The 25,163-nt window shown below is 42.6% G+C and overlaps 2 protein-coding genes across 9 annotated transcripts; both read right to left on the reverse strand.

Moving 5' to 3' along the window:
- Window positions 1–5,588: 5,588 nt before the first annotated feature.
- On the reverse strand, window positions 5,589–20,486 carry LOC143329271 (phosphatidylinositol 4-phosphate 5-kinase type-1 gamma-like). Of its 8 annotated transcripts, none has more exons than XM_076745092.1 (18): window positions 20,093–20,486; window positions 16,933–16,961; window positions 16,650–16,739; window positions 16,367–16,497; window positions 16,141–16,258; window positions 14,721–14,873; window positions 13,799–14,098; window positions 13,439–13,647; window positions 13,274–13,357; window positions 12,195–12,243; window positions 11,929–12,013; window positions 11,629–11,802; window positions 10,695–10,851; window positions 10,506–10,568; window positions 9,872–10,415; window positions 9,183–9,257; window positions 7,272–7,358; window positions 5,589–7,153 (listed from the first exon to the last, which is right to left on the reverse strand). In XM_076745092.1, exons 1-18 carry the CDS (start codon window positions 20,184–20,186, stop codon window positions 7,151–7,153), a joined length of 2,445 nt encoding a protein of 814 aa, XP_076601207.1. In that variant the 5' UTR covers window positions 20,187–20,486; the 3' UTR covers window positions 5,589–7,150. The 8 variants fall into 8 exon arrangements, 6 of the variants coding, with proteins under 6 accessions (XP_076601207.1, XP_076601210.1, XP_076601206.1 ...); XR_013077876.1 differs by lacking the exon at window positions 9,183–9,257 and adding an exon at window positions 9,676–9,710 and having other exon boundaries at window positions 5,597–7,153; window positions 7,272–7,355; XR_013077875.1 differs by lacking the exon at window positions 9,183–9,257 and adding an exon at window positions 9,676–9,710 and having other exon boundaries at window positions 5,597–7,153.
- Window positions 20,487–21,351: 865 nt separating this feature from the next.
- LOC143329696 (phospholipid hydroperoxide glutathione peroxidase-like) lies at window positions 21,352–24,801 on the reverse strand. Its single transcript, XM_076745707.1, has 7 exons — window positions 24,702–24,801; window positions 23,743–23,837; window positions 23,493–23,637; window positions 23,011–23,162; window positions 22,273–22,297; window positions 22,110–22,169; window positions 21,352–21,876 (listed from the first exon to the last, which is right to left on the reverse strand). Exons 1-7 carry the CDS (start codon window positions 24,792–24,794, stop codon window positions 21,844–21,846), a joined length of 603 nt encoding a protein of 200 aa, XP_076601822.1. The 5' UTR covers window positions 24,795–24,801; the 3' UTR covers window positions 21,352–21,843.
- Between the last annotated feature and the right edge of the window lie 362 nt (window positions 24,802–25,163).

Here is a 25,163-nt window from a genome sequence, read left to right on the forward strand (position 1 = left end):
CGTTTAGGGCTGAATCCACATTGACCGATGGTAGAGTGAGCAGTAGTAATTTTAACCTTAAAAGACACTCTTGTTATATGGAGGAGGGCAGATCAAACTGAATCTTTCTGTCTCCATATCTCAGTGGGAGGTTATTGTGGGTTTTTGTCCCCAGATTAGGGCGGGTATAGAGCTTGCTAATCCTGCCCGCTCTTCCATGTGGGAGTGGCAGTGGGGTGTCTTTGCTGCGCGGCCAGCCGTAATGTAATGGGTGTGAGATTGGGCTTTATACACGGGCACGCTCACTCACACACAGCCAGACACGCACAACACAAAGTCTAGATTTGTTTCAGGATTAAAGGCATCACCTCAATGACTGACATAATGCCACAGGCATTCCCACGGTAACCCTGATGAGGTTGTCTGTGTCTGTGTGTGTGAGTGTATGTGAGGGCGTGTGTGGGTGTGTATGCAAGGGTGTGTGTGTGTAGCTGTATTTCTAGATGCTGCTGATGAGAAATACACTGAGAAAAGAAGCAGAAAGAGCACAGCGCGCACACACTGAGACACACACTACTCAGTCCCACTAGAGAAGCAGCTGCCCAGGTTGGCAGGCCATGTCCCTCTCATTATGCTGGCCAGTCACTCGTGTCCTGGATCTCTCTCCCATGCTGCTGCTGCTGCTGCTGCTGGACAGGTACCATCTGACACACATTAGCCTGCTATTAATGACTTCTGCTGCAGCCATTATCACACACTTAGGGAGAAACATCCCCAGGGTGCCATTTTTGCATGGACATGCGTTATGTATCCAAAACCATCCAGTTTTCTGCAAAGTTCTGCAAGCAAAGTGACGTGTTTTGTAAAGACAAGACTCGGTTTTGTTTTAAAAGCACCTCATGGTTTCCTTTTATTGTTTGCCATTTTTGTCTGACCTCAAGTAGAGTCCAGGATGTCTGTGAGTTTCTCTCGGAGGTGACTCTTAAGGAATGTGGGGTGTGGCTAGTGGACCTCCCAAACCAGATCCATTGTTTATCCATGATCCCAAAGGGAATACCACTGTGATTAAGCTTAATCCTACAAGTCTGTGCACAAACAATACAATACCGTCTCAGGAGCTCCAACACCAACAGCAGGTGTTCCACACCTTTCCTCTCTTGCTCACGATCGGCTTCAGTGTTTGATTTTCTGTCTGTCCAAGTTTAGGGTCGAGTACATCCACAGAACATTGCTTACAACGCTCACGGTTTCCCTCCTCGCTGTGATCACAGCTTCAGGAGGACAGAGGATGGAGAAGCATTCGTTTGTTACTCCCTTGAAAATCTGAGTGTATAGGAATCTGTTCTTTCATGTCTTAACCAAAATGAGTCAGAAAGCAGCATCACATGAAGAGGGTTGTTATTTTACTGAGCAGGTTGTTCTAGTTGGTACGCTCTGCAGATTAGGACGAGATTCTGGTTTTCCACAGCCACGTAAACAAGTCTAAGAGATTCAAGAATTTGACTATTTAAATCAGATATTTTCCTCACTACGAACTTGCACTTCAGGTTTATTTTAAAATGTCGTATCTGGGCTTCTGTCGTGGCCTGAAAGACTCTGATCTCTGTGCCAGAAAGTGTGCGCAGCCGAGATGTCCTTGATGAAGACATTGAGCCCCAAACTGTTTAATTCCTCTGTGTGCAAAAAGGGCAAAATAAATGACTTGAACAAAGGTAAAACATGCTTCAAGAAGGCACCCAGTACATCAAACTTTTGGCTTCATTGCATATGACAAAATTAGTTGTAATTATTTTTTCTTTTTTTTTTTCAAGCTGGAGACATTCATATGTCCTGCCTCATAAAACAGATAAACACGTTAGCAAACAGTTTCCCATGCAGAATAACATTAGCATTCATTTGGAGGTGTGTTTATGTCCATCCGATGAATGGCACCTTCCTTTCAGCTCTGTTTTGGTCTCCACCAAATCCTGAGCTTCTGGCTCTTTAGCTGCTGCTGCCTGGTGCTGAGCAGGTAGCTGACAGCGGGTTTGTCAGGACTTTATCAGCTGCGTGTGGTGGCGGGAAATGAGACTGATGAGAATGGTAGGAGTGAGCTAAAACAGCTGTGGGCCATAAACCAAAACAATGAGGCGAAAGACATTCAAATGCTTCATGCAGCTGAGGGGAACTGCAGAGTCAGGCGATCACTCTGTATGTTCATCACCAGGGGGGACACATTTTAAATTGCAGGTATTCCTTTGACAGAATGTCCATGCAATAGTAATAATTAGTGCAACTTTAAACAAATATGGATGCCTTTAAGAGTCCCGCCCCCCCTCTTTTTTTTTTTTTTTTGCTTCGGTTGCATTTCTGACTCAAACAAAACACAGTACTCGTCTACTGGAAAACTCATTACAGAAGGTTACACATCCTCTTTTCCTTACATGCGCGTCCAGACCTTTACATCTTCTATTTGGCTTTGGGACTCAGGCGTTGAAAACCTCCTGTCAAGTTTAAATTGGATGTAAAGATCTCAGACTGACTTACAGCGGAGCTCTGTCCAACGCTTCTGTAGAAATAGATTTTTCAGCCTGTGCTCAGTGGTTAGTCGGGTCATCACTGACTCAGAGACATTGTGCTACACAGGCAGAAATCCCATTCCACTTTCACCGTGTATGCATGTGCTTCTGTGTGTTTAGTGCATTCATCCATGTCATCCAATTTCAATATTTAGGTGAACCTCCGCAGCTCTGCAAGCCTCCAGGTTCGATAAATGTTTACAAAATCACCAGGCTGCATTTATTTTCCATTCCACCATAAAGAGCGTCAAGTTAGCGAGAGCCCCCACGAGCGAGAGACAGATTGAAAAGAGATGGATGGAGGGCAAAGACGGCAGCACACCAGCAGGCAAAGTTTTGTCCTTCATCAGCCCTCCATCCCTCTATCCCTCCATCTCATTAAGGATGGATAGATGATCAATAGGAGAGAAGCAGTAGAAGGGGATTAGGATTAGAAATCGATGGCTTTGTTTTCTTCAGCCGGCCAAAGATAAACACTGCCTTAAGACACTGACAACACAACGCAAAGACTTTCATGGCTTTTCATCAGTGTGTGAGAGGGCACCACATTCCCTCTGTGTGGACAGACAGACATCTGTTTGCAGCTTCTCACGCTGAGTTTAAAAGAGACGCTTCGATCCCTTCACGAGATTGGGAGAAGGGGGGATGGGCTCTGATTCAGCTCGGTAGTAATCCTCTGCCGTGAAAACCATCCAGGACCCTGTTCATATTTTGTGGATTGTTGTGCTCTGTACATTGCAGTGCCGGAGCGGTTGAAGTACACGTGTTGATCTGTGCGTGGGAGATGTAGCGCGGGTCAGAGGTCAGGCTGACGGTTCACACCAAGTCATCGTTTCAAGGCTCTCTGAGAATATCTGGAGATGACGATGATGAAGAGGTAGTATCATAATATGCTCGCTGCTAAGAGAAGTGATGCTCCTAAAAACCTGAGTGGGATGCAAGGAGTGAGGCAAGGCATTCTGGGTAGGTGAGGCTTCACCTCCCACACAGGGATTCAAAAACATATCCCCCTGCTTTGATCTCTCTCTCTCTCTCTCTTTTCACGTGCACGGACACACACACACACACACACACACACACACACACACACACACACACACACACACACACACACACACACACACACACACACGCTGCACACTGGCCCTGTTTGTTGTGGCTTTCGCCCCTCTCTCCTTTGAAAGAACAAAGAGTTTTGTTTGTTTCCTGCAGATGAAAGCTCAGCTTTGCGACAGCCCATTTCACCCCAGGTACACATGCCGCCGCTCCGTAATTTGTCTCTAAGTTTATGAAATCTTTTATAAATGAGAACTTAAAAAGTGTGTCTTTATGGTCTTTTGTAATTTACTGCTTCCTTACTTCATGCCAAGTGTGCGCTTTTTCATGATAATCACAATGATGCTGTTCCTGGTGTCTGATGGCTATCCCAGCATGCACTTGGCAGAAAGCGACATGTGACAAAGTGACATGAAAAAAGACATTCATATCCAGTATGGTCTTCAATCCTTCTGACTGGCCTGAGGAAAAACAACAGCCTCAAGTGGACGATGTGAGAAAATGCAAACCCACCCAGGAAGGACCCCTGCAGGATGCATGATGCCACCATGACACCCAAATGTCCCATCAGTGCTCAGACAAAAAGGCTGATGGTATTTTATATTTTTGTAATCAAATCCTGTGGCGAGAGAAAAAAACATGATGAACATGATGAGCCCGTCTCAGCCCAAAGCCCATTTCTATCTAACGAAGAAGTAAATTTTTAAAAGGGAGTGAAAAATGCATGCTATAAAAGGCTAAACAACTTCCTAAAACAGCTGGGCACTGTAGTTTTTTCACAGATTTCACTCAAACAGAAGTTGGTTGAGCATTTGTTGGGGACTATTTTCAGCTGCGGATTCATGCACTTGCGGCTCTAGTGGGTATTTATGGCAGGAAAAGTGGTGAATGTGTGAGAGAGGCTCAAAATAAACTACAGTGCCCACGTTCATTGTAATGAAGTAACATGTCAACTAGTGTTTTTAATAGCTTTTGGACAACAATGGAAGTCTGTAGCACAGAGGAATAAGTGGGTGTATTTTTAGATTTTAGAGACATAGCCTTTAATAATGCTTTTCTTAATGAATCAGTTGTACCACTGTCTGATGAAGGAATACCCTCCTGGTTAAATGTTAGGGAGACGGAATTGAGGAGGTAGGAGAAGGAACAGAGGGATTAGGTGTGTGTGTGTGTGTGTGTGTGTGTGTGTGTGTGTGTGTGTGATCAGAGGTAGGACAAAGGACAAAAACAGGGGAAACCAAGAGAGAGGGACAATTTCATTCCAGGACAATTGGGAAAGTGGCTGCTGATCCTTGTCCATCACACATTCCATCATAGGCCCGACATGGCTGACTTGTCACCCTGAGTGACATTCGCTATTCTGGCTTACACATAAAGCACACTCAACACACGGCAATGCACGTGCACACACAGAGGAATACAGTAAATACACACTGCGCTCGCTGTGATGTCTTCTCTGGCTACAGCTCTCACTTGATTACACTTTTATTGTACAAATTTCACTTTTGTTTTCCTTTTTCTGCATGTGTGCGTATTGTATATAGAGTTTGTCTTACTGCAGATCCCAATGGACTGTTTTGATTGAAGCCTCACTGATCTATGTCTGTTTCATTCCAGTGTGTTTTTAACAGCAAAGCCTGTGCAGATAGATAAAATTGTTAGGCCTGGTGAGGCAATCAGCATTTCATATCATATATCTGTGTGTGTTATAAAGTCAGTGTGACGTAAATATCACACCCCTTTTATGGTCTATCAACAACACAATCAAATGAATTACAGCCTATAGACAGCTCATATACATCTTTGATTTTACTGTGAGACCTGAATTTATACTGCGTGAGAGTCCGTTCAAGATGAGGCAGGATGGAGCACTGAACGTTCTGAGACCTTGTGGTGCCATCTAGTGGGCTCATCATGCAAGTAACATTTTACAACAAAAGCTTTGTGAATATGGTTAGAAAACTATAAAAAATGCACCAAAACCCTTTTTTAAGATTTTTTTTACACAATATAATCTTTATTTTCTTTTACACAGTGATCAGCTACAAACACTGTTGCCTTCAAACAGGCAGGTTAATTTCAGCAGACCCAAATAATACAGCAGTACAGTAAGTCACAGCAGCGCTTATCGACACAGTCAGGAAGTCTCATTGTGGTTAATGTTGTTGCCACAAGTATCATCATGTATAGAAGAAGGAAGCCTCAGCCTGCGGCAGCAGCAGATTTATCTTCTTACTGAACAGTAGAGAAAGTTGAGGTAATTTCAGTTTAGCTCAGTTTGTTTACTTTCACAATGGAAGGTTAATCCAGTGTCATTAAAGACTGGGGGAGCTAGATTTCACTTTTCTCACACAGCCAACATGCTCACAGCTGGTTCAGACATTCATGGCCTATAACAACAAATGGAAGTTACACCTTTTGACAATTTAACATATACTTAGGACAGAAACATCTTACACTTACATGTCTCCCAATCACACATCAATATGCATGCAGACACATGCACAGACAGAGACATTAGAGCACGTACAGACTTACATGCATGTGTTTAAGCACAAACACACACAGTTGATGTACAACTTACAAAAGATCATTAGATTCATTTTTTTCCTTCAGTTCTCTGTTGGCTTTAAATCCTGAAAAGGTGTAAAATGCATGGTTGCTATATTGTTTTAACTCTGCTTCAAACGTTTGGTATTTACTCAATAAAATGCTCTGTGTGGTTTTCTTGATGATTACATGTGACGGAAATATCAAAAAACAGTTATGAAAATGAGTTTGTCAATAAGGCATTTTGAACACAACCATTCACTGTCAGATAGAAGTTTCTTGAGTGGACCACCACACACCACTGAGCAAACAGAACACTGTCTACACACACAACACGCAAAACGTGAACTGCATGAGTGTTTTCAAATGACAACTGGTGACAAAATAACAAAACATATACGATTTCATAAGACTGCAGCCACATGTACGCTGATAAAGTGCTAAAAATAAAATTATATACAGCTTTGACATGCCCCTAGTGAAAAATAAATGCATGAATCAACTCTCTGAAGTCAGTGGAGTCGCATTAGTCAAAAAGAGAAATCAATAATCTGTAGGTCTATATTGCATAGCCAGAGCTGGCACAGTGCAGCGTGACTCATGAACACAAAAACCTTAAAACAGCAGGCGGCAGCAGCAGCACTGCAGTAATACCTGACTCAACAGCCACCACATCCTTCACAGTGCCACTCAGCTGATTGATTTCAGTTTATTTCTCTGCTTGATGTCAGTCAGATTGTCCAGGAATTGATGCTTTCTTATTTTTTTTCACAATATTTTGATAGCTGTAAGTTTGCTTGAGTATATGCATGGTTGTATTGTTGTTTACTTCCATACTTCTAAAAGTTAATTCCTTTCGTCTGTGTTGGCAAATCAAGCTCCCACATGCAGTTTGGGCAACCAGCACTAATCCTCAAAGTGTTCTGGTGGCTCTGCCATCAAAACTTCACAGCTTCTGTATATGGAGACAGCCTCTGGCTCCATCCATCACTGCTGTCTCCACTGAGTTACTGAAAGAGCAGAGACACATGAAGAGGGATAAGTAGGAGAAATACTGACATGAGGACAGAAAAGAACTCTTCTTTATTTTCAAATTGCTCATAAATAGTGAATGAACTGTACACTCACTGTCTCACTCTCCCCATCTGAGCCCCTTCTGGACCCTGAGCCGGAGTGTAGAGGAGAGTACATCCAGCTCCGATCCTCCTGATTCTGCTGTTATCGCATACAGCCAGCAGAGGGCAGCAGGGGGACAAGAGGAGAAAAATGCATTTATAAGACAGTGCCCCAAACACTGAGCAGTTTAGATGTTCAATAAGTAAGAATTGACCTTCTGTGGACGGCTGATGATGGGCAGCAAATCATCACAGTAACCATTAACTGCTGCTCACTAGACTCTTTGCAGTAGCTATCTCTGGCTGTATCTACTAGCTGCCATTAGCTAGTTATCTCAATTAGCCATGCAGCTAGTGGCCCTATGAACTGACTGAGTCTACCCAGAGCAGGAGCTCGGAGCATTGGGGATTTGTTTACTCTGTGTTTAAGGGAACTGGGATCAGCAGCCTCCCAGTGAACACAGTCTCTGACACCGACAGTGCTGAGGTTATTTACAGCAGCTAAAACCAGGACTCTGACTCTGCGGATGATGAAGACACAACAGGAGGGGTGATAACCGAGAGAGCAGTGGGAGAAAGGTCAGCCATCTCCAGTTTGGAAAAGCTTGAATGAACTGTGTTTAACAGTGAATTAACTTAAGCTCATCATACTTCGTTTAAAAAGACAGAAACTTGATTTCATAAAGTTTACAGGTGTATTCCTACATTTAATAAGGTAAATAGATGTGAGAATATTTACTTTATTGACATTTTGTTCAAGTTTATTTTGTTCATTTATTAGACCTAGAAACTACAGGGGGCTATACTATTGGACTGTTGCTCTTGAGGTACAAAGCGGTATTACAAGACAGGATGCCACTGTTACTTCTTTGTATTCTGTTAATAATGTAGGTGAATTTAATTTTAGCTGCCCAGTGCAACTCTGCACATTGGACCTTCAAACAGCATCAAGATGAGTTATTCTGCGGCCCACAGAGCGCTCAGTGACGGCTCATTCCTGTTAAGATTTACTTTTTGTTTCTTGTGTTTTAAGCATCACTTCCTCTACATGGAGATGTGTCTGAATCTGCAGTTGAATTTGGAGAAGAAATTGACAATTTACAGTGTCTCAGAAGGGACGACATATTCTGGACATACTGGCTAATGACTCATGTCATTTCACTTTAAAGACCCTGAAATTTCCTCAATTAGCTTCTTAGGACAAATGGAATCCTCAAAAAACATGCAATATCCTGCCAGCGTCGTGACACTTTTGGTTGTTTCACATCAGAGATTTCTTTATGGTTTGAAGTGGGAGGGACTGAGTGATGTCACACTTCTGTGTACTAATCAGAGTTGACATCTGAATGGAACTCTGAGGACATCCATGGGGTTGTGTGCTTATGCTGCCGGCATCATTTCCCCCCCAAACTTTAACATAATTTCTGTTTATTCAGTCATGAATATTTAATGTTGCAGAGAAATGCTTCATATTTGTAACTGCCTTTTCAGGGGCTTTAAAATGTCCCACGTGCAGCTTTAGTAAGCAGGTGACACTGATCAGCTCGACAGCTCCTCTGTGCTACCTGAGTGCTGCAGGGCAGAATTGAGGGATCACTAAAATCCCAAAGCCAAAACAAGCCACAGTTAACTAACTGCAGGATCCTTCAACACTGAAATTAGCACTTACTGGTAACCTGTTACATAAAGATGCATGCTCCATTTAAATGCACATGATGGCCCTTCAGAAGCTGCAGTTATTAGTATGCAATGTCTTTTTGCAGACTTTAACACTAAATAAGTCATGAGAAATACACCGTGGCTTCATTTTTAAGAACTTCTGAAGATCCAGAAGCAGCCGTGCTTGTGACAGTCCCATTGGAACAGTTACCGGTAATGCGATGGTACATGGAACAAATGACTAACTACTTGAGAAGAGACTTACATTGTAACTTGAGCTAGAGTTTAGCTTACGACGGCCAAGAACTGGAGAGTACACCCAATATCTCCCATCTGCATACTGATGGATGAACACACACATGCAAATGAACACACAAATGCATACAATGTGTACATGGGAAATAAAGTGAATTAATTATACAATGGAGGGGAAGGATGAGGGAAGAGATGAGAGAAGCAGTTATGATAGAGGAGAGAAAGGAAGAAAAGTGGACAATGGAGGCTGAATGCTATAATGTAACAAAAAATTCACACCAAGAGAGAGAATTATGTAGAGCTGTGAATGACACTGACAGGGCGCATGAATGCAGATTGCCAGATATAAATACATCATGCTGTGCAGGAAAGACAACCCCAGTGTTTTGCCGATGCATTCAAAAGCATGAACTGTGACCAGTGGCAGCCTCATGCTTTGGAAAAAAGCAGTGCAATCCTGTAGTACGTGCACACTGCAACGCACACATACCCTCCCCCCTCACCATCATAGCTCTACCACGCTGTCCTGACTGGGCCACTGCAAGAGACCCAGTAGATCAAAGAAAAAAACAGAGGAGGAAACATTATCTATACTCTGCACTGATCACGAAACTCAAGCTTCCTGCAGAGAACTCATACATTACGTCCTTTATCGAAACAGTTAAAATAATTCCAAGCAACACATGCTTGGGGACTTACAAAGTAGATGTCAGACACCGGCACCTCCCCATCCAACGAGTTGTGGCTGCTGGACACAGACAGCTGATTGCATGATGCACGTGGCGCCTGCTGAAACACTCGGGGGCTTGGAGGCTGGGAGGAGGGAGGGGTCGAGGGTAGATGGTGAGAGGAGGTGTGAGGAGATGGAGGGCAGATAGGAGTAAATGCTGAGGAGGGAGGGAGGGTGGAGGTATTTCGAGCTGAAGTGAGAAGTGTGGACTGTGTAGCTGGACAAGAGACTGGAGAAGAAAGAGTGGAACACTGCGCTGCTGCAGGAGAGGTGAGCGGTTTGGTGGATGGATGGATGGATGAACCGAGTGTGGAGGATGACTGGCCCGCTGATTGAGCAGCGGAGGAGGAAGACATGAAGGAAGGAGGAAGAGTGGTGGAAGAATATGCAGAGGATGGACTAACAGAGAGAGAGGTGGATGGAGCGATGACACGGCGTTGATAATCAGGTGACAGGTGGCTTGGGGATGTCTTTTCTGTCAACTGTGTGAGCTCCGTGCTCTTTGGGATTTTACTGTATGAAAACAAAGAACACTGTTATAATACTGTTCCACAGGCGGCTGAGGGCATTATGCTAGTACAGCATTGCTGGATATGTGTATACCTGAGCTCCACCTCCACTGTTATGGTGTCCTGCTTTTCTCCATGAATTGCAACTTTCTGTGACCTGAAAGTACACAGGGCGATACCCGGTGTGACATCAGCAGGGGAGGTACGGTGCACACAGGGTAATGTTTTGACAGAATATTGTCATTATAGATACATCACTGCATATTCATGCAATTATTCTTACCTGGCCACACTTGGGGAATGCATTTGCCTCCTGTAGCGTGGGTGCTCTGGTGTATCGAAGGGGGTGGTGGGTAAGGAGTTGTTAGAGGAGAGTGTGGTAGCGATAGAAGCCGTGGTAGCATCTTCAAAGGATGGAGGAGTGCAGGGTGGCTCTCTCCCTAATATGCACAATTAACCAAGACATAGAAAAATACTTAATGAAACATATGCAAAATACTGTGAAAACAAGCAAGAGAATTTATTTACTTTAAATTAGGCACAATCAAATGAAATATCAGTATGTCCTTCAAACCTTTCATTCAAGCAAACTGCCATCCAATTGTACAACACTACTCCTCAGCCAATCAGTTGAGTCCTGCACTCAAAGCTGTACATATCATCAGGACTAAAATTCAGTTGTTGGACATTTACAAGGATTGGCTTGCTTGCATGACTTTTCCTTCATATGACATTCTGTGTATTACAGCACTGTGTTTCTGAAGTATTCATCAGTAAATATCTAGTCTTGAGGTGTTTTACTTCGGTTTGATTCGTTTGCCATTGCTACTAAACTGCTGCTGCACTTCTATTTCTCCACAGGGATCAATAAAGGCTCAATTAAAGAGAAGACGGAGCTCCCAGCTGCACAAAATTGAAGCTAATAGTGTGCAAAGGTCGGAGACACAGAATAGGAAAACGAGCACTCACCGGTTATTTTCTATTATTTTCTTCCAGCAGCAATAGTATGTTGCAGAGATATTTCCTCACTAGCTTTGAGGGCAGCAAGCTTTCATAAACACAGATGAAGGCTACTGGTCAAACAATCCTATACTACTGGGCTTAGGTGTTTGGTATGAAGCATCCCATTTTCACAAAGAATAAACAACAACCTTTAATGAACCCTGTGTGTGACATGTTTGACTGTGGAATGATAGCATTTACAATTAGTATACTACCGTTGTCCTCTAGCATGGGGAAGCTGCGAGCTCCTCGTAGGTTCTCCAAGTTGTCCAGGTTTTCCTGCCTCTCATCACTCACTGAGGGACGCTGCCCAGCAGAACCTGTCCCGGCACTGGACTTGGACATGGAGAGAGCCCCTCGTCCTCTCTTAGATGGAGAGGATCGCAATGCTGTGAAAGCAGGGCTCAGTTTAAATGTGCTCTCATTCCAAAATTAAAATGTCCTCATAATCAATATGAAGAAATACAAACATAATAACATGAGAGTGTATGGCTCATGCAGAGCTGTAAACTCACAGCAGCTCTTCTTGAAGACAGTGGTGCTACAGAATTTGTAGAACCTCTCAGCATAGAAACCTGGTCTGTGAACTGACACTGTGTCCTGAGGGGGTGGAGGCAGCAAAGGAAGAGAGAGTCAGAATCAAAGCAGCTTTAACGATCTTGCACTTTTTATACACAATGGCAATCACGGTGCACACCTATTACATAAATAGATAGGTTTAATGAGGTTTGCTTTTCTTGGTTATGGATTGTGACATAACAGCTATGTGAAATGTACTCACCCCGTCATGGATGAGGGACTTCCATGAGTGCTCCAGTTTCTTTATCATTCTGTCAGACAAGACAATTAAATTATTCAGATACACTCATTCAGTGACTCACTGTGGTTACCTGGCAACTCAGGGCTGTACCAGTGGCTACAGTCGTTGTTGCAGTGTTAATGTGCCTTTTAAGAACTGGATTTCATGCTACATACTCAAAGTAGCTTGGGCTAGAAGGATTTTAATGCAGTTAATGCTGTGACGCTTCAAGAAAAAGGCTCCCCCTCAGACTTCTGATAAATAACCATCTTAAAAATCCATAATGCATCTTACAAACACGTGACATACAACACCTGTTGCAAAAAGTCATCAGTCAATTAGTCGTCAGAAAATAAGTTCCAAATATCTATTTCAATTAGCTTTTCTTTTATGCTACACACCACACACACTTCTTAAGTGCACACCAGTCCTGACAATAGCTGTTATGTGTCTCCTCCATTTGTTCTTATTTACAGACAGTATGACATGTCTGGGATTGGTTTTTCTTCATGATCTCTCTCCATCTTTTAACATTCCTTGCAGACACATAATACCTGGATTACTGTAAGCCTAAAACTAATCATTTCCTGACTTTGAAGTGAGAGAAAAATCCAAATTTGTCATTTTAAGTGTCCTAAAGTGTCCAGTGAAAGGCAGACTGAAATGACAAGTGCGACCTTAAGCTGTTCCACAGTCTGAGGCAGCAGCAGAGGTTTTATATGATATGCAGAGCACTTTATACATCAATATATACTGTCGTTAAATACATTTTTATACTTTGGATTCATTATTGTGAAAATATGACACCCTGGCCTCTACGCAGCCCTTTGTTTCTTTATTTTTACTGAAGAATATAAAATGTTGGAGGAATGTGGAGTGGATCTGACATTGTGAGGAGCTCTGAGAGCTCTGTTTACGCTGGAAGAACAGCAGCATTTTTCAGTTTTGATATGTAAAACAACCTGGTAAATTTTCCAGAAAGTCTAGCCTAGTGGCACACAGTTTAAGTGCAATGTTGAAACTATTAAAGTATTAATTTACTGACATTATATGGCATCTACCTGTAGGACTGCAGGATGTCAATGATTCCAATAAACAGCAGCAGACGCTCTCCTTTACCACCCACAGCTGGAATACCACCCATACTACAGACAGACAGGAGAACATTACCATCACTTGGAAAAGTAATGAATGATAAGAGCAAATGCTATAAAATGGTGACATACGTGTCGTCGTGGTCCAGTGTGTCCCTGCATGTGGAGCCTCCCTGTATCGACTCCATCGCAGTGGAGTACAGGGCTTTCTGAGCAGCACGCTTCTTTTCATCCCCACCTGCAGCAGGTGAGCCCTGAGACTGACGCTCTCGCTCTGCTTGGGTCTTGTTGTGGACCCCCAGCAGCAAACTGTAGTCCATAATCTTAAAACTTTCTAGAACCTGATGTGAAACACATATGAAATTTCAAAACATTCACCAAGCTATAGTCAAACAGTTTACGTGTGGCTGCTTTGTTCAAATAAATTAAAATGCACAGTGTTATTCTACTTCTACAAATGACTGTCCATCTCCTCCCTCTTCTCTTTCTCACCAAACAGTCTCTCTGAAGAGTTTTGACCAGAGCGCTGTATGTGTCCTGGTCCAGAGTGAGGCCCTCAGGAACGTCACTCAGAAAGTCCAGGTCTTTATAAGTCGGTTTGGACTTCTCTCTTTCCTTCTTGGATGCTCGCCTCTTGTATGTGGAGCCCTTCAGATCAAACTTGAGATGCATGCGTACAGAACGTGGTAAAATGTTGTTCATCACAACAACTCTGATGTTCTTGCCTCCACACTGGACGCAGTAGAGGCCAAAAAACTTTGGCAGCAAAGTCCGGGGGTTCTGGTTCAAGTTCTGGAGAGAGGCGATCATGCGGCAGATGCAGGGAAAAAAAGAGGGACAATTTAAGAAATATGGCACATTATTTGGTCACAAGGCATGCAGTCTGTGTTTCAGCCCCAGGAGCATGCACCTGTCAGACAGCGTGACCCATCCACAGGACTCAGCTCATTCTTGTGTCTCTGCTGTGTGCATGCTTAACCTGTTACGGAGTACTTAGCCCAGGTCTCGTCATGTACAACCTCTCTCCTCAGATCTATTACAAAGTCACCTGCTGGCGTCACTGCTGACCAGGGCCAACACCAGGTGGTGGGATAAAGAGGATAAAGATGACTAGAAGTTTCAGCTCTTAAGCATGCGCTCAGGTACACAAACACCCCACACCCAAGCCAAAATCTCTGACTGGAGACACAACATATCCATTTCCAATTCCTCTTACATGCAGACAAGTAAACATTTTCTGTACCTGGAGATTTAAAAATACTAGTTTCTCCAAGTTTTTTTTTTTTTGCTATTTGAATTCTTCATGCTACGTGTTTACAAGTTTCAGTATGGAATATTGTCTAACAACATATATGTTGAAAAATTTGGAAACAGCTATTAAATCCTTATGAGAGATGGACTTGGTTTGACTTACCATGTAATATCCAGGAAGGAGTTTCTGCAGAAACTCAGCCTCTTTGTGCTGAACAGTTTTGATGATGAACTCGTCATCGCGGGTGACGTAGAATATGGAACCACTAGCTCCTGGATTTGTCAACTCGATCAGCGGCTCGTTACACAGAGAGTACTAGACAGAGCAGAGACACAGAAAAACAGATTTGCCTTTAAACTGGTGTCTCACCTCAAGTCTAACATATCTGACCAACAACCTCTAAAAAGAAAACAGCATACAACACATTTTATTCACCTGAGTTTGTAATCATTAGTTTAACACTTTGTGGACGCTGCAGCGCCGCCCAGCACTGTTAATGTTGGATCCAATAGGGCGTTCAAACAGCCAGCCAAAAGACTAGTATATCTACTGACTCACAGGGCATTGCTCATCAGCAGTGAAAAGGGAACTTGTTTTAAAGTGCAAGTGTGTACACGACTGAGTACAAGAAGGAAGGGTGTGGGTGGGAAGAATTAGTCACAGAGAGGAGTTTGAATTGGAAATGACATTTACACCTTAATGTGGTGTTTGTAACTACAGTGAAGTTACGAGCTAAACTGTGGATATGTTACTTTTAACTACTGATGCTGAATACTGTGTGCACTACCAGCACCTGTTTAACTGAGCTGAACCGTATTAAACATAGACACTCTAATAGCATCAGTGGGCTTAAATTTACACTGAATATCTTACAGTGATACTCTTAAGACTTTGTAAAAAACAAGTTCTAATGAAGTTGGTTAGAATCTGGAGACTCAAGTTTCTTTTAGTTAATTTTCTCTAACTAAGTAATTTTCTGAGGCTTAGTCAGCGCAGTGTAAATACACTGGTACTCCACCACCAACACAAACACACGCAGACACAAACACAAACTACTCTCTGACTGTCTGCCACCACTACTTGGAGTTTAAAAAAAGAAAGCTTTAGTCCACTAATCTCCCTCTGGCACAGGTAGAATGTGAGCTTAAACGTGCAGCTGAGATCACTCTCAATGTCTCAATGTGTGTGTGTGTGTGTGCAGCCTGCCAGTCTCACATGCAAAATATGTGAGGGCATGTGCTTTTTTTATGTGTGTGTGCGTACGCGTGTAAGAGAGGTCTGCCATGGTAGGAGATGTGTTTTCATTGATAACGCCACTGATCGTCAAATGCTTTCATTGGGAACTTTACACAAATCTATAGTAAGAACGTGTTTGGTCATATCATGCAGTGTTATTACACTGCTATCAAATGAAATGTAACAAGCAAGAGAAACAAAACAGATTTTTAGATTTTTGATAAGACAAACTAATGTTTTCTTAACTGCTGATGCTGTACATAACAGGAAACATTTGACTGTATAAGACATTCAAATGCTCTCAATGCATCACAGGTCATCAGAGAACATACTGTAAATAACTCACCAGGTAGTCATCCGGTCGGATCCCAAAGAGCTCTCGGAAGTAGCGGAAGGCCACAGGGGCATAGGTTTTAAACCTAAAGTCTGGGTAGTGGTGGGCTGGAGTGAGGTTACTGCCTTCGCTGGATGGAGCAAGATGGGACCAACAAGAGGAGTAAAAGAAGACAAAACATTAGATTCAATACCACACCCATGTCCACACAAGTAAACATCCACTCACACAAACGCACCTGGGGAAGAAGATGCTTTCCACCACATAGAAGTCCTGCATCAGCACATCTCTCTCAGGCTTGGAGCTGAGGTTGCCGACTGTATATCCGATACCCAGTTGGATGGCCCCTTTCAAGGCAGAGGAGGTGGTCTGGAGGCGGAGAACAGAGAGAAGAACAACAGAGTAAGGTGTGGGTGGGAAGTAGTTGGTGAAATTGTGATACCAAGTACATCTACAAATGGCATATAAGACCAAAAGCTGAGACAACTAGCACGACAGATGAAGAGTAAAAGCCCACTAGCCTTCTTGTATGTGGTCTCTCCAGAGGCATCCACCCTTCTGTGGCCAATCTTCTTCTCATGACCAGGGCCTACTCCGAACGGGGACGGCATCTGTCACAAGGAAAGAAAAGGGAAATGCAAATGTATATGGGATAAGGTTACTGCTCTAATGTGTATTGTCCCATCAGAGGTCACATGGAATTGAGCCATGCTACAAACCAATACAGATGAGAGAGGGGAAAGAGAAAAAGAAAGCAACACAGACAGGTGAGACAGACAGGTATAGTGTGAAGTGGCCTCTCACCTCTGTTATCTGAGCCTTCTTAGCCGAATCTGTGGACAGAGACAGAGAGAATTGTCAACATCGGTACATTATTTAGTGATTCAGCAATGAGTGATTTAGCAGGGAATGCCAACTTTGGTATCTGACTCAAACTCGGATTGGTATTTATTACTCAGACAAATCTGAGCCATCATAAGGAGTACATGATGCAGCACAATTGACTCAACATTTCATCAGGGCATACATTGCCATTTTTATCTATTTACTCCCTCTTTCATCCAAATATCTTAAAGTGTACAGAAAAGTAGAAATTGGAAGTACTGCAAGACTTCATCAGAGCTGGAAAAACTTCATCTGCTGAGCAAGATTGTGTGTTAAGATGGAAAGCTCCAGAACAGTTAGTATTGGATGCGGTAGTAAGATTACTTTAAGCTAATTTGGCAACTTTCATACAAATTTAACTTCATCAGCCTTGCTCCAATAAAAAAACTCACCAGCAGACGAGTTCAGTGCCTACAGGTTAGCAACTGTTTGATAATCCAGAAAACCTGACATTCAGCAGTCAGACCACTGCAGAGTGCACTCACTGTTTTCTATTCCTGGATCACTGAGATTTGTACTGAGAGGGTAAAACTCTATTGGATTGACTTCCTGCCTAATCTGAGTGCTGCCATTGGCTGAGGTCTCCAGATCACATCACCAACCAATCACACATGAGGATTAAGAAGAATCTTTCCCTCTGACATGAAGGATGCAACTTGACTGTGCCTGTTTGTGTCTGTGCATAAAAGAGGAAGACAGAGCTGGAGGGAAGGAATCGTACGGGCAAAGGGATAGTTAATAGAACTTCACAGTACTATACTTGGTTTACACTGTCATGCTAAATTTCAGGTCATGTGAGGGTGAAGATTAAGACAGTGCAGCTGATGGAGCACGGATAATGAATCCTTAAGCCATGTTAAAGTTCAGCAATCTCTGTAGCAGAGTTTGCCATCACATTGACCTGCCAGAGTACAATACAAACAGCTGATCTACAACGTAATACATAATAATGACAATGACTTCTCATCGCTGGGTCAGTAAATGCAAACAAAATCCAAGAACCGCACAATCTGAATTCTTCAGAATTCAAATTAGCATGTAGCATATTTGATTCAAAATCCTGACAAGAGAAAGAGTGTGGTCCTCTGGAGACATGCACCCATGTAGTACTACTCTGACTTTAGTTTTTAACAATGGCAACTACATTAATAACAATACTTCGACAGTACAGCTATGCTTGTGGCTCTGTGAGGCTGAATTTAAGCACAGCGATGCTTTCAGCTAAATGCTAATATCAGCATGTCAAAAGGCTGACACTGACAGGTAGAGGCATTATGTTTACCATGCCCAGTACACAGTAGCTGAGGCTGATGGAAAATGTCAAAAAGCACTGGACGAACCAAGATTTTGACCTGATGATGGTGATGAAAAATCAGAAAATCAATACATTTATTACAATTCATCATGAGGGGGACATGAATGTCTGTACCAAACTTCATGGCCAATATGTGTTAAGATATTTCACCACTATAAATGGTGGTATTTGGATGATCATATGGCATAACTTAAAATTCAAGAGGTGAAAGGTAAAAAGCACAGAGCAAACTTAAGAAACAAGGTAGACAAATTGGACTGGACAAATTGTGAAAAACAGCAACAACAACAAAAACACGGTAACAAACTTCAGCACACTATTGCACAAACAAATATAAGTGGATCCTCATAATGTCCCTGTTTCTTTTGGGCCCTTCCACGCAGTGACAGGACGCAAACGGCTGGCCACACCTGTAACCTGCAGATTAACTGCATCAAAGCCTGTCTGACAAAACAATGAGAAGGAGTACCCGCACACACAAAGAGTCTCTGCGGGATTAGGGTCAGGCCAGAATAATGTGCCACTGAGCTGCAAGCAACAAACAGGACAAAGTGACTGTAGCATGTCTGACGAACATGCGAGAAACAGGCCGCCTGTCAGACGGTTTGTTTTGAATGTGCTGAAACACTAAGGATTTACTGAAAGCTCACTCCATTTTCTTGTAATTAAACATTTTCTGCGTTAAGAGACGTATGCCTTAAGGCCTGTATGTGTGTGTCACAGTAAAGAGGATTATATCTGTCCCTTAGTGGAGACAGTGGCGGCCTGTTGCTATGACATAAATGTGACACTAAACGCAGGAGTAGATATTTATGCCCCGTGGCTCTCTGCACACAAGTATAATCTGGTGGACTTAATGATAGTCATCTGTGCACAAACATCCAATGTACTGTGACTGCATACACATGAGCATGGGCATGCAAAAACAGCTTGGCCCCGCTAAACTGATTAGACCGCATGTGCTTGCTTTCTTTCACATCTGCACATAAATATCATAAACCTGTCATGTCGTATTTGTAGCCTTGACATATACAGCAATGCTTGGAACTGATACCCACAAGGGATTAGTGTGTGGTTTATGCTATAATTCTATATGAGATTATGTAAAGCACTCTTCAGATTTAACTAGGAAGAAAAAAAGAGAGATGCTAAGAATTATGAAGACAGACAGAGGTTGCGGACAGGAGAAAATGACACCTGAGAGACCACAGCATGTGTTCACTGTGATGGCTGCTGTACATACAAATGACTCCTGTATGTGTGTGTATTCTCTACGGGTAAATAGCTCTGGTCTCATTCAGGTAAAGTGTATTTATCCCACAGCTCATCTGCACCAGGTCTAGTGGGACTGTGTGTACACATCCCTCATGTGCACCTTGTTTGTGCCAGCCTGCAGTGAACCACTGACACTGTGAGCCATTTACAACAGAGCAGCAGTGACTTGAATCTTGACTGTGTTATCTAACCTTGGTTGCTTGGAAGCAATATTTATTATTCATTTCCGCAGCTTAGGTTCCTTCAGCCACTATACTCCGTATCTGCTTTAGAGACGAAAATATTTTTTAAAAAACCTTTTAAGTCAATGTACCTAGCCACATTCGTATATGACTGAATGGTGGGATGCTGCTCACCTATGTCCAACTTCTAGCCCCTGTGCACCCGCTGCGGCCGGCAGTTGTGTCTGAATCAGCCCCAAATGATGGGACCATTTGAGAGTTCGTCTCTGAACGACCACAAATGACTCAAACTAAAATACATACGCACCGGTGTCCCCCAGGTCAAGCTGTAGGCAGAGGCCGGCGGCCGCTTCCTCACTCGTGCTCCCGTCATGCCCGGTTTCCGCAGTCCTGCCGTCCATCTCCCGGACGGTTCCTGACGACGCCGAGCAGCTGTATCCTCAGTGAGATCAAGATGAAACGGTACGCGCTTCCAAACAATCTACAAACCCTGTCATTTCGCCCTGTTTGATATTAACTGCTGTAATCACACACTAAATCACTCCGTGGATGTGCATTTGTCGCTGTGAATAGCCGCGACACGGTCAGAACCAGCGGTGCTGATCATCTCTGCCGCTACTGTGCGTCATCGTTTGCACGCAACGGCTGATGCGCGTGCCACTACAGCATCATCTTCTTACTGAGCTCGCGAGGAACCGTTTAACCGTCAGCCCAGCAACGCAGAACCACGCCGCAACGCGGGCTGTACCGACATGACGGACCGCGGCTGTGCGGACTCGACGCCTCCAGGATGAGAGAAACCATTTCTGACTTTTCAATAAGGTTCTGCTTTTAATGAGACGACCACAGGTGTATCACATGAACCGCATAGTTGAAAACTTAAGACATGAAGGGGACAAAAGTCATGATGAAATATTTTTTTAAGCTTTCACATAACTCTATGTCACCTCTACAGCAACAACTTTTTTTTTAAAAAAAGACTTTGTGATAACTTTTTCAACTACAGCAAGCAACCTAGGTCAGTGTTACAGAGAACATGCCACACACACACACCCATTTACTGTCTTACACTATTACAAAAGTTTGATATAAGAGGAATCTATGATCTATGTCAACATTATTAGATACTTGTGATTTGGATTTTTTATTTTAATGTCTAATTTTCAATTAATGTTGTCTTTTCCTGGCACAAATTACTTCCAAAGAGCAGCAGTAGGACACAGTAATTTACAACCTACATCTACAAGTTAATGTAGATGTAGGTTGTAAGTGCCAAGTAAGATTGCAGTCCTATAGTACTATTAGTCAGTGCACACCACATCTTGAACATAAAAAATATTTGTGTAGACAGCATACCATTCAACATATGACATATGAGTAATACATGATTCATTTTGTGAGTATTTTATTTCAATTTCTTTTATTTTCTATTCTTATTTTCCTTATTATTATGTATTCCTTTCCAGGAAATGTCCTTATCAAGGACGCATGAAATTAAGCTTTAGGATACACATTATCATTGTAAAGTGTGTATAAATTGAGAAATGACAGAATGAATGTCCGGGATTTATTTGTCCAGCATTTATTTTCCAGTTTCATCACATGATAAGTCACGAGTGACACACATAATAATAGGCCCTTCACTAAGTTAAGTGCAAATAATATTATCAGTAGCTTTTCAGAAATCTGTGAAATTTATGGCATCTTATGACCTTACATAAAACTGACACTGACACATGGACAAACATGTCACTTAACATTCATAAAGGACTAGATGGTATTTGCATTTGAAAAAGGAATGGCTGTTTTGAGTTTGAAATAAGATGTGAAGTGCCTCTGCTGTGGGTAACGGCTGAATGTGCTCTCACATGGTCCAATGGGTTTGGTGTGGGTGGGTTCTGGAGGTTAGCTGCACGCCGAGGATCATCAGGCCTGCCCTTCCCAATGTTGGGTTTACAGACAGGCCATCACAGGTCCAGACACACACACACACACACCAATACCCTGGAGTCCATGGGAGAGGTCAGGAGTCTAACAAACACGTGCTTGACAGTAGTATTAAAGGTATGTGGGCAGATCCTTCTCCACAACCTGCAAAGAGAATTAAGTAGAAATGTTACTCTGACAAGGATGACGGAGTGGGGAGAGACAGCATTGCAGTGCCATGGACAGAGATGAGCTGTTCACTACAAAGCTGCATATGGATTAACAAATGCCTGAATAAACTCACACAGGTTGTGATTAACCACTGTATGCACCAACACTGTGCCACATTTCACAACATGCACAGAAATATTATTAAAAGCACAGCAAGTGCCACTTACGCTGGGATCATCTGTTGGGCCGTATCTCTTCACCACCTGTCCCTCTCTATTAATCAAAAACTGTTGAGGAATAAAAGATGAACACAACATGTATTTTTCATGCAGTTGAGGCAAGGAAAATATCAATTTTTTTTACAGAAGATGCCGACTAGATTCACTTTACCTTTGTGAAGTTCCATTTGATGTTACTGTGAATGGGGACGGGGGGGGGGGGGAGAGAGAGAGAGAGAGAGAGAGAGAGAGAGAGAGAGAGAGAGAGAGAGAGAGAGACTTATTACAACACAGCCTGCAGGCATTACCAGCACGGACAATGTTTCATCCTTCATGGAGCACAAAGTGTGCAATCTTACAATACTGACAAGTTTGCAGGGTGGACAATTATTCAATTCACAGAATAACTTCCCCTGCAGCATAATCTACCTCTCTGCTTTAAATGTAAAACATTTCACAACCTCACCCACAGCGAATGAGAAATAATGAAGGAAGTAGTGGGATGAAGTAATAGAGACTGAACAGGATGTGCACGACAGGGTTTCCATTCGGGGATTCACAAAGAAACGTGGGCCTTTTTCTTGAAGATTTGACCCCCATTCCCACCAATTATGATTACATTTTAGTTACTGAATGAATTACTGATGTATGGGAGACATGGCAAGTCCCGGCTTTACCGACCTGTTAAAGTCCTCACACACTGAGATTAAATTTGTGAGTAAAATATAATAACAATTATGGGCAAGTATGAATAAAAAACAGAAATTCATTCAACTTCTCACACAATTATTCTACACTTAGGGAGCATGTAGCCTAAGAAATGGGGCCTAACATAATGCTCATTAGTAACAACGATGTATGATAAGATAATTACTACTAAGAAAACAGAAAAAATAGAACAATAACTCACTTTCCGAAGGTTCCCTTGCCTTTGGGCTGTGCTTTCATCCACTTCCACAGAGGGTGAGCGTTGTCTCCATTCACCTCAATCTTACTGAAGAGGTCAAACTCAGCATTGAAACCTTTGGCGAACTCTTTAATCTCAGCATCAGTCCCTGGCTCCTGCATCGGACCACAAAAATCCAAGTTAGAAAAAGTGAAATGCACGTTTTGCAACTGAGCTAATAAAGCTTTACATAGTATGAAAATAATGAATAATTGTTATTAAAATATGCAAGAATCCAGCTTATTAAAACAAATATTAAATGACTTCCACACTGCCAGATCTCTTTATTCAAACGGATCAGCGAGGTGGAGGAAATAGATGAACAGCCAGTCATTCAACAGTTCAAGAGTCATGTAATCTATTCATGGCAGCACTGACCACATTTCATGTGAAATAGCAGAAAATAACAAGAACCAAACAAACAAACATCTCTTTAATCTTGTTACCTGTCCTCCAAACTGGTTGCATGGGAAGCCCAGGATGCGTAAACCTTTCTCAGCGTAGGAGGCGTGCATTCCCGCGAGCTGAGTGTAGTTTACCCTGGTCTTTCCTCATTTAGAGGCTACATTTACTATGATGCACACGTAGCCTCTGGCAGGGAAACACAAAAGACGGAGAGGTTAAAATGAGAAAATAATTCAGCAAATTACTGTTTATTTGTGTGTGTGTGTATATATATATATATATATATATTACCTGTATTTCTCGAGAGAGACTTCATTGCCATCAATATCCTTGGCAGAGAACTCGTATATTGACTTGGCACTCTGCCAGTCTCCCACCTGAGCACACTGCAGAGAAGATGAATAATGGAAGTTGTATATAGGTGAGTGTTTGTGATTGAGAAAGGCAGCTGAAGGTACATATAGGTTTGTCAGGGTTAACGTCCATGAAAGCAAACCAAAGGGCAAAGGCAAGCTTGAGGAATAAGCGAGAAGTATCTGATAACTGGGAGGAAACGCAGAGGAGTCAACCTCTGCTCTCATTACTCAGCGCACTTTGGCCCGTTCGTTGTCATCAGGTTTAGGCTGAAACCCACACAAATCATCCAGTTACCTGCACGCATGTCTATCTTACTAAAGAATAAGAAAGACAGCGCATAAAACACATAAAAACTTGGAAGATCTTACCAAGTTTCAGCGTTGGCGAATTGTTACCGTGTGGCATATAAAGCGGGAATAAAAAGGATGCCAAATAACCGTGGAGCTTCCCCTGGTTTGATAAGTCTTTCCATCACCTGGATGGTATATCATCACTGCGGATCATTCGCAAATTTAACGGTATCCCTTCACATTGCATCAGCGCTAACGTTATAGCACAGCAAGCTAATAACACCAGTCGTGGTTTACGAACAGAGAAAACCGAGACACTTAAGTTAAACTGGCAATGACCGAGCCTACCGGAAAGATAAACAGCTGGTTAAAATCCGTCCGTGAACGTTTATCTGACGTCCAGACGCTAACATGGTACCGTTTCACACGAAGCTAGCGTTCATGGCTACACCAACAACATACCCGTTTGTCCGTTACGCTGGATTTAAAAATAGAAATCCTTCATTTGACCTACATGTTGTTCAGCAGGCAGACAGCAGAAGATACTGTTTTGACCACGGCAGACACACAAAAGTAAACAATTAGCGCTGCCCCCATACTCACCATACTTCTCTGTATCCCTCTACTTCCCAACAAACCCAACAACACTGTAGGTCTCAACAGCCACATGGCGGAATCGCTTAAGACCTTTGTCATGTGATCGGTTAGCACCGCCTACTGAAGGCACAGCACTGCGCAGTATTACAAATCCTGCTAAAGGATGGCCCGCCCTACTCTGCCTCTGATTGCCTTACCTTGATATTAGTACCTTATCCAACCAATCGTCACTCGTCATGCCCCGGAACGGATGTAAAACCATCGTGGCAGGAGGTCTATCTACAATTTTAATAATTAAAACAGCTGAATTTTCAACCCATTTTCAGTCGGTTTCATTTATAAGACATGTATATGATCCAGGATGGTTTGACAAAGTAAAATTTCACGTTTTAATGCCAAAATACTTTATTTTACTTAGGCAGTAACTGTATTCTATAATATAATGTTTAAGATAAACTTGCCCAACGT

This window comes from Chaetodon auriga, chromosome 12, assembly GCF_051107435.1.
Source record: "Chaetodon auriga isolate fChaAug3 chromosome 12, fChaAug3.hap1, whole genome shotgun sequence".
NCBI classification, from domain to species: Eukaryota; Metazoa; Chordata; class Actinopteri; order Chaetodontiformes; family Chaetodontidae; genus Chaetodon; species Chaetodon auriga.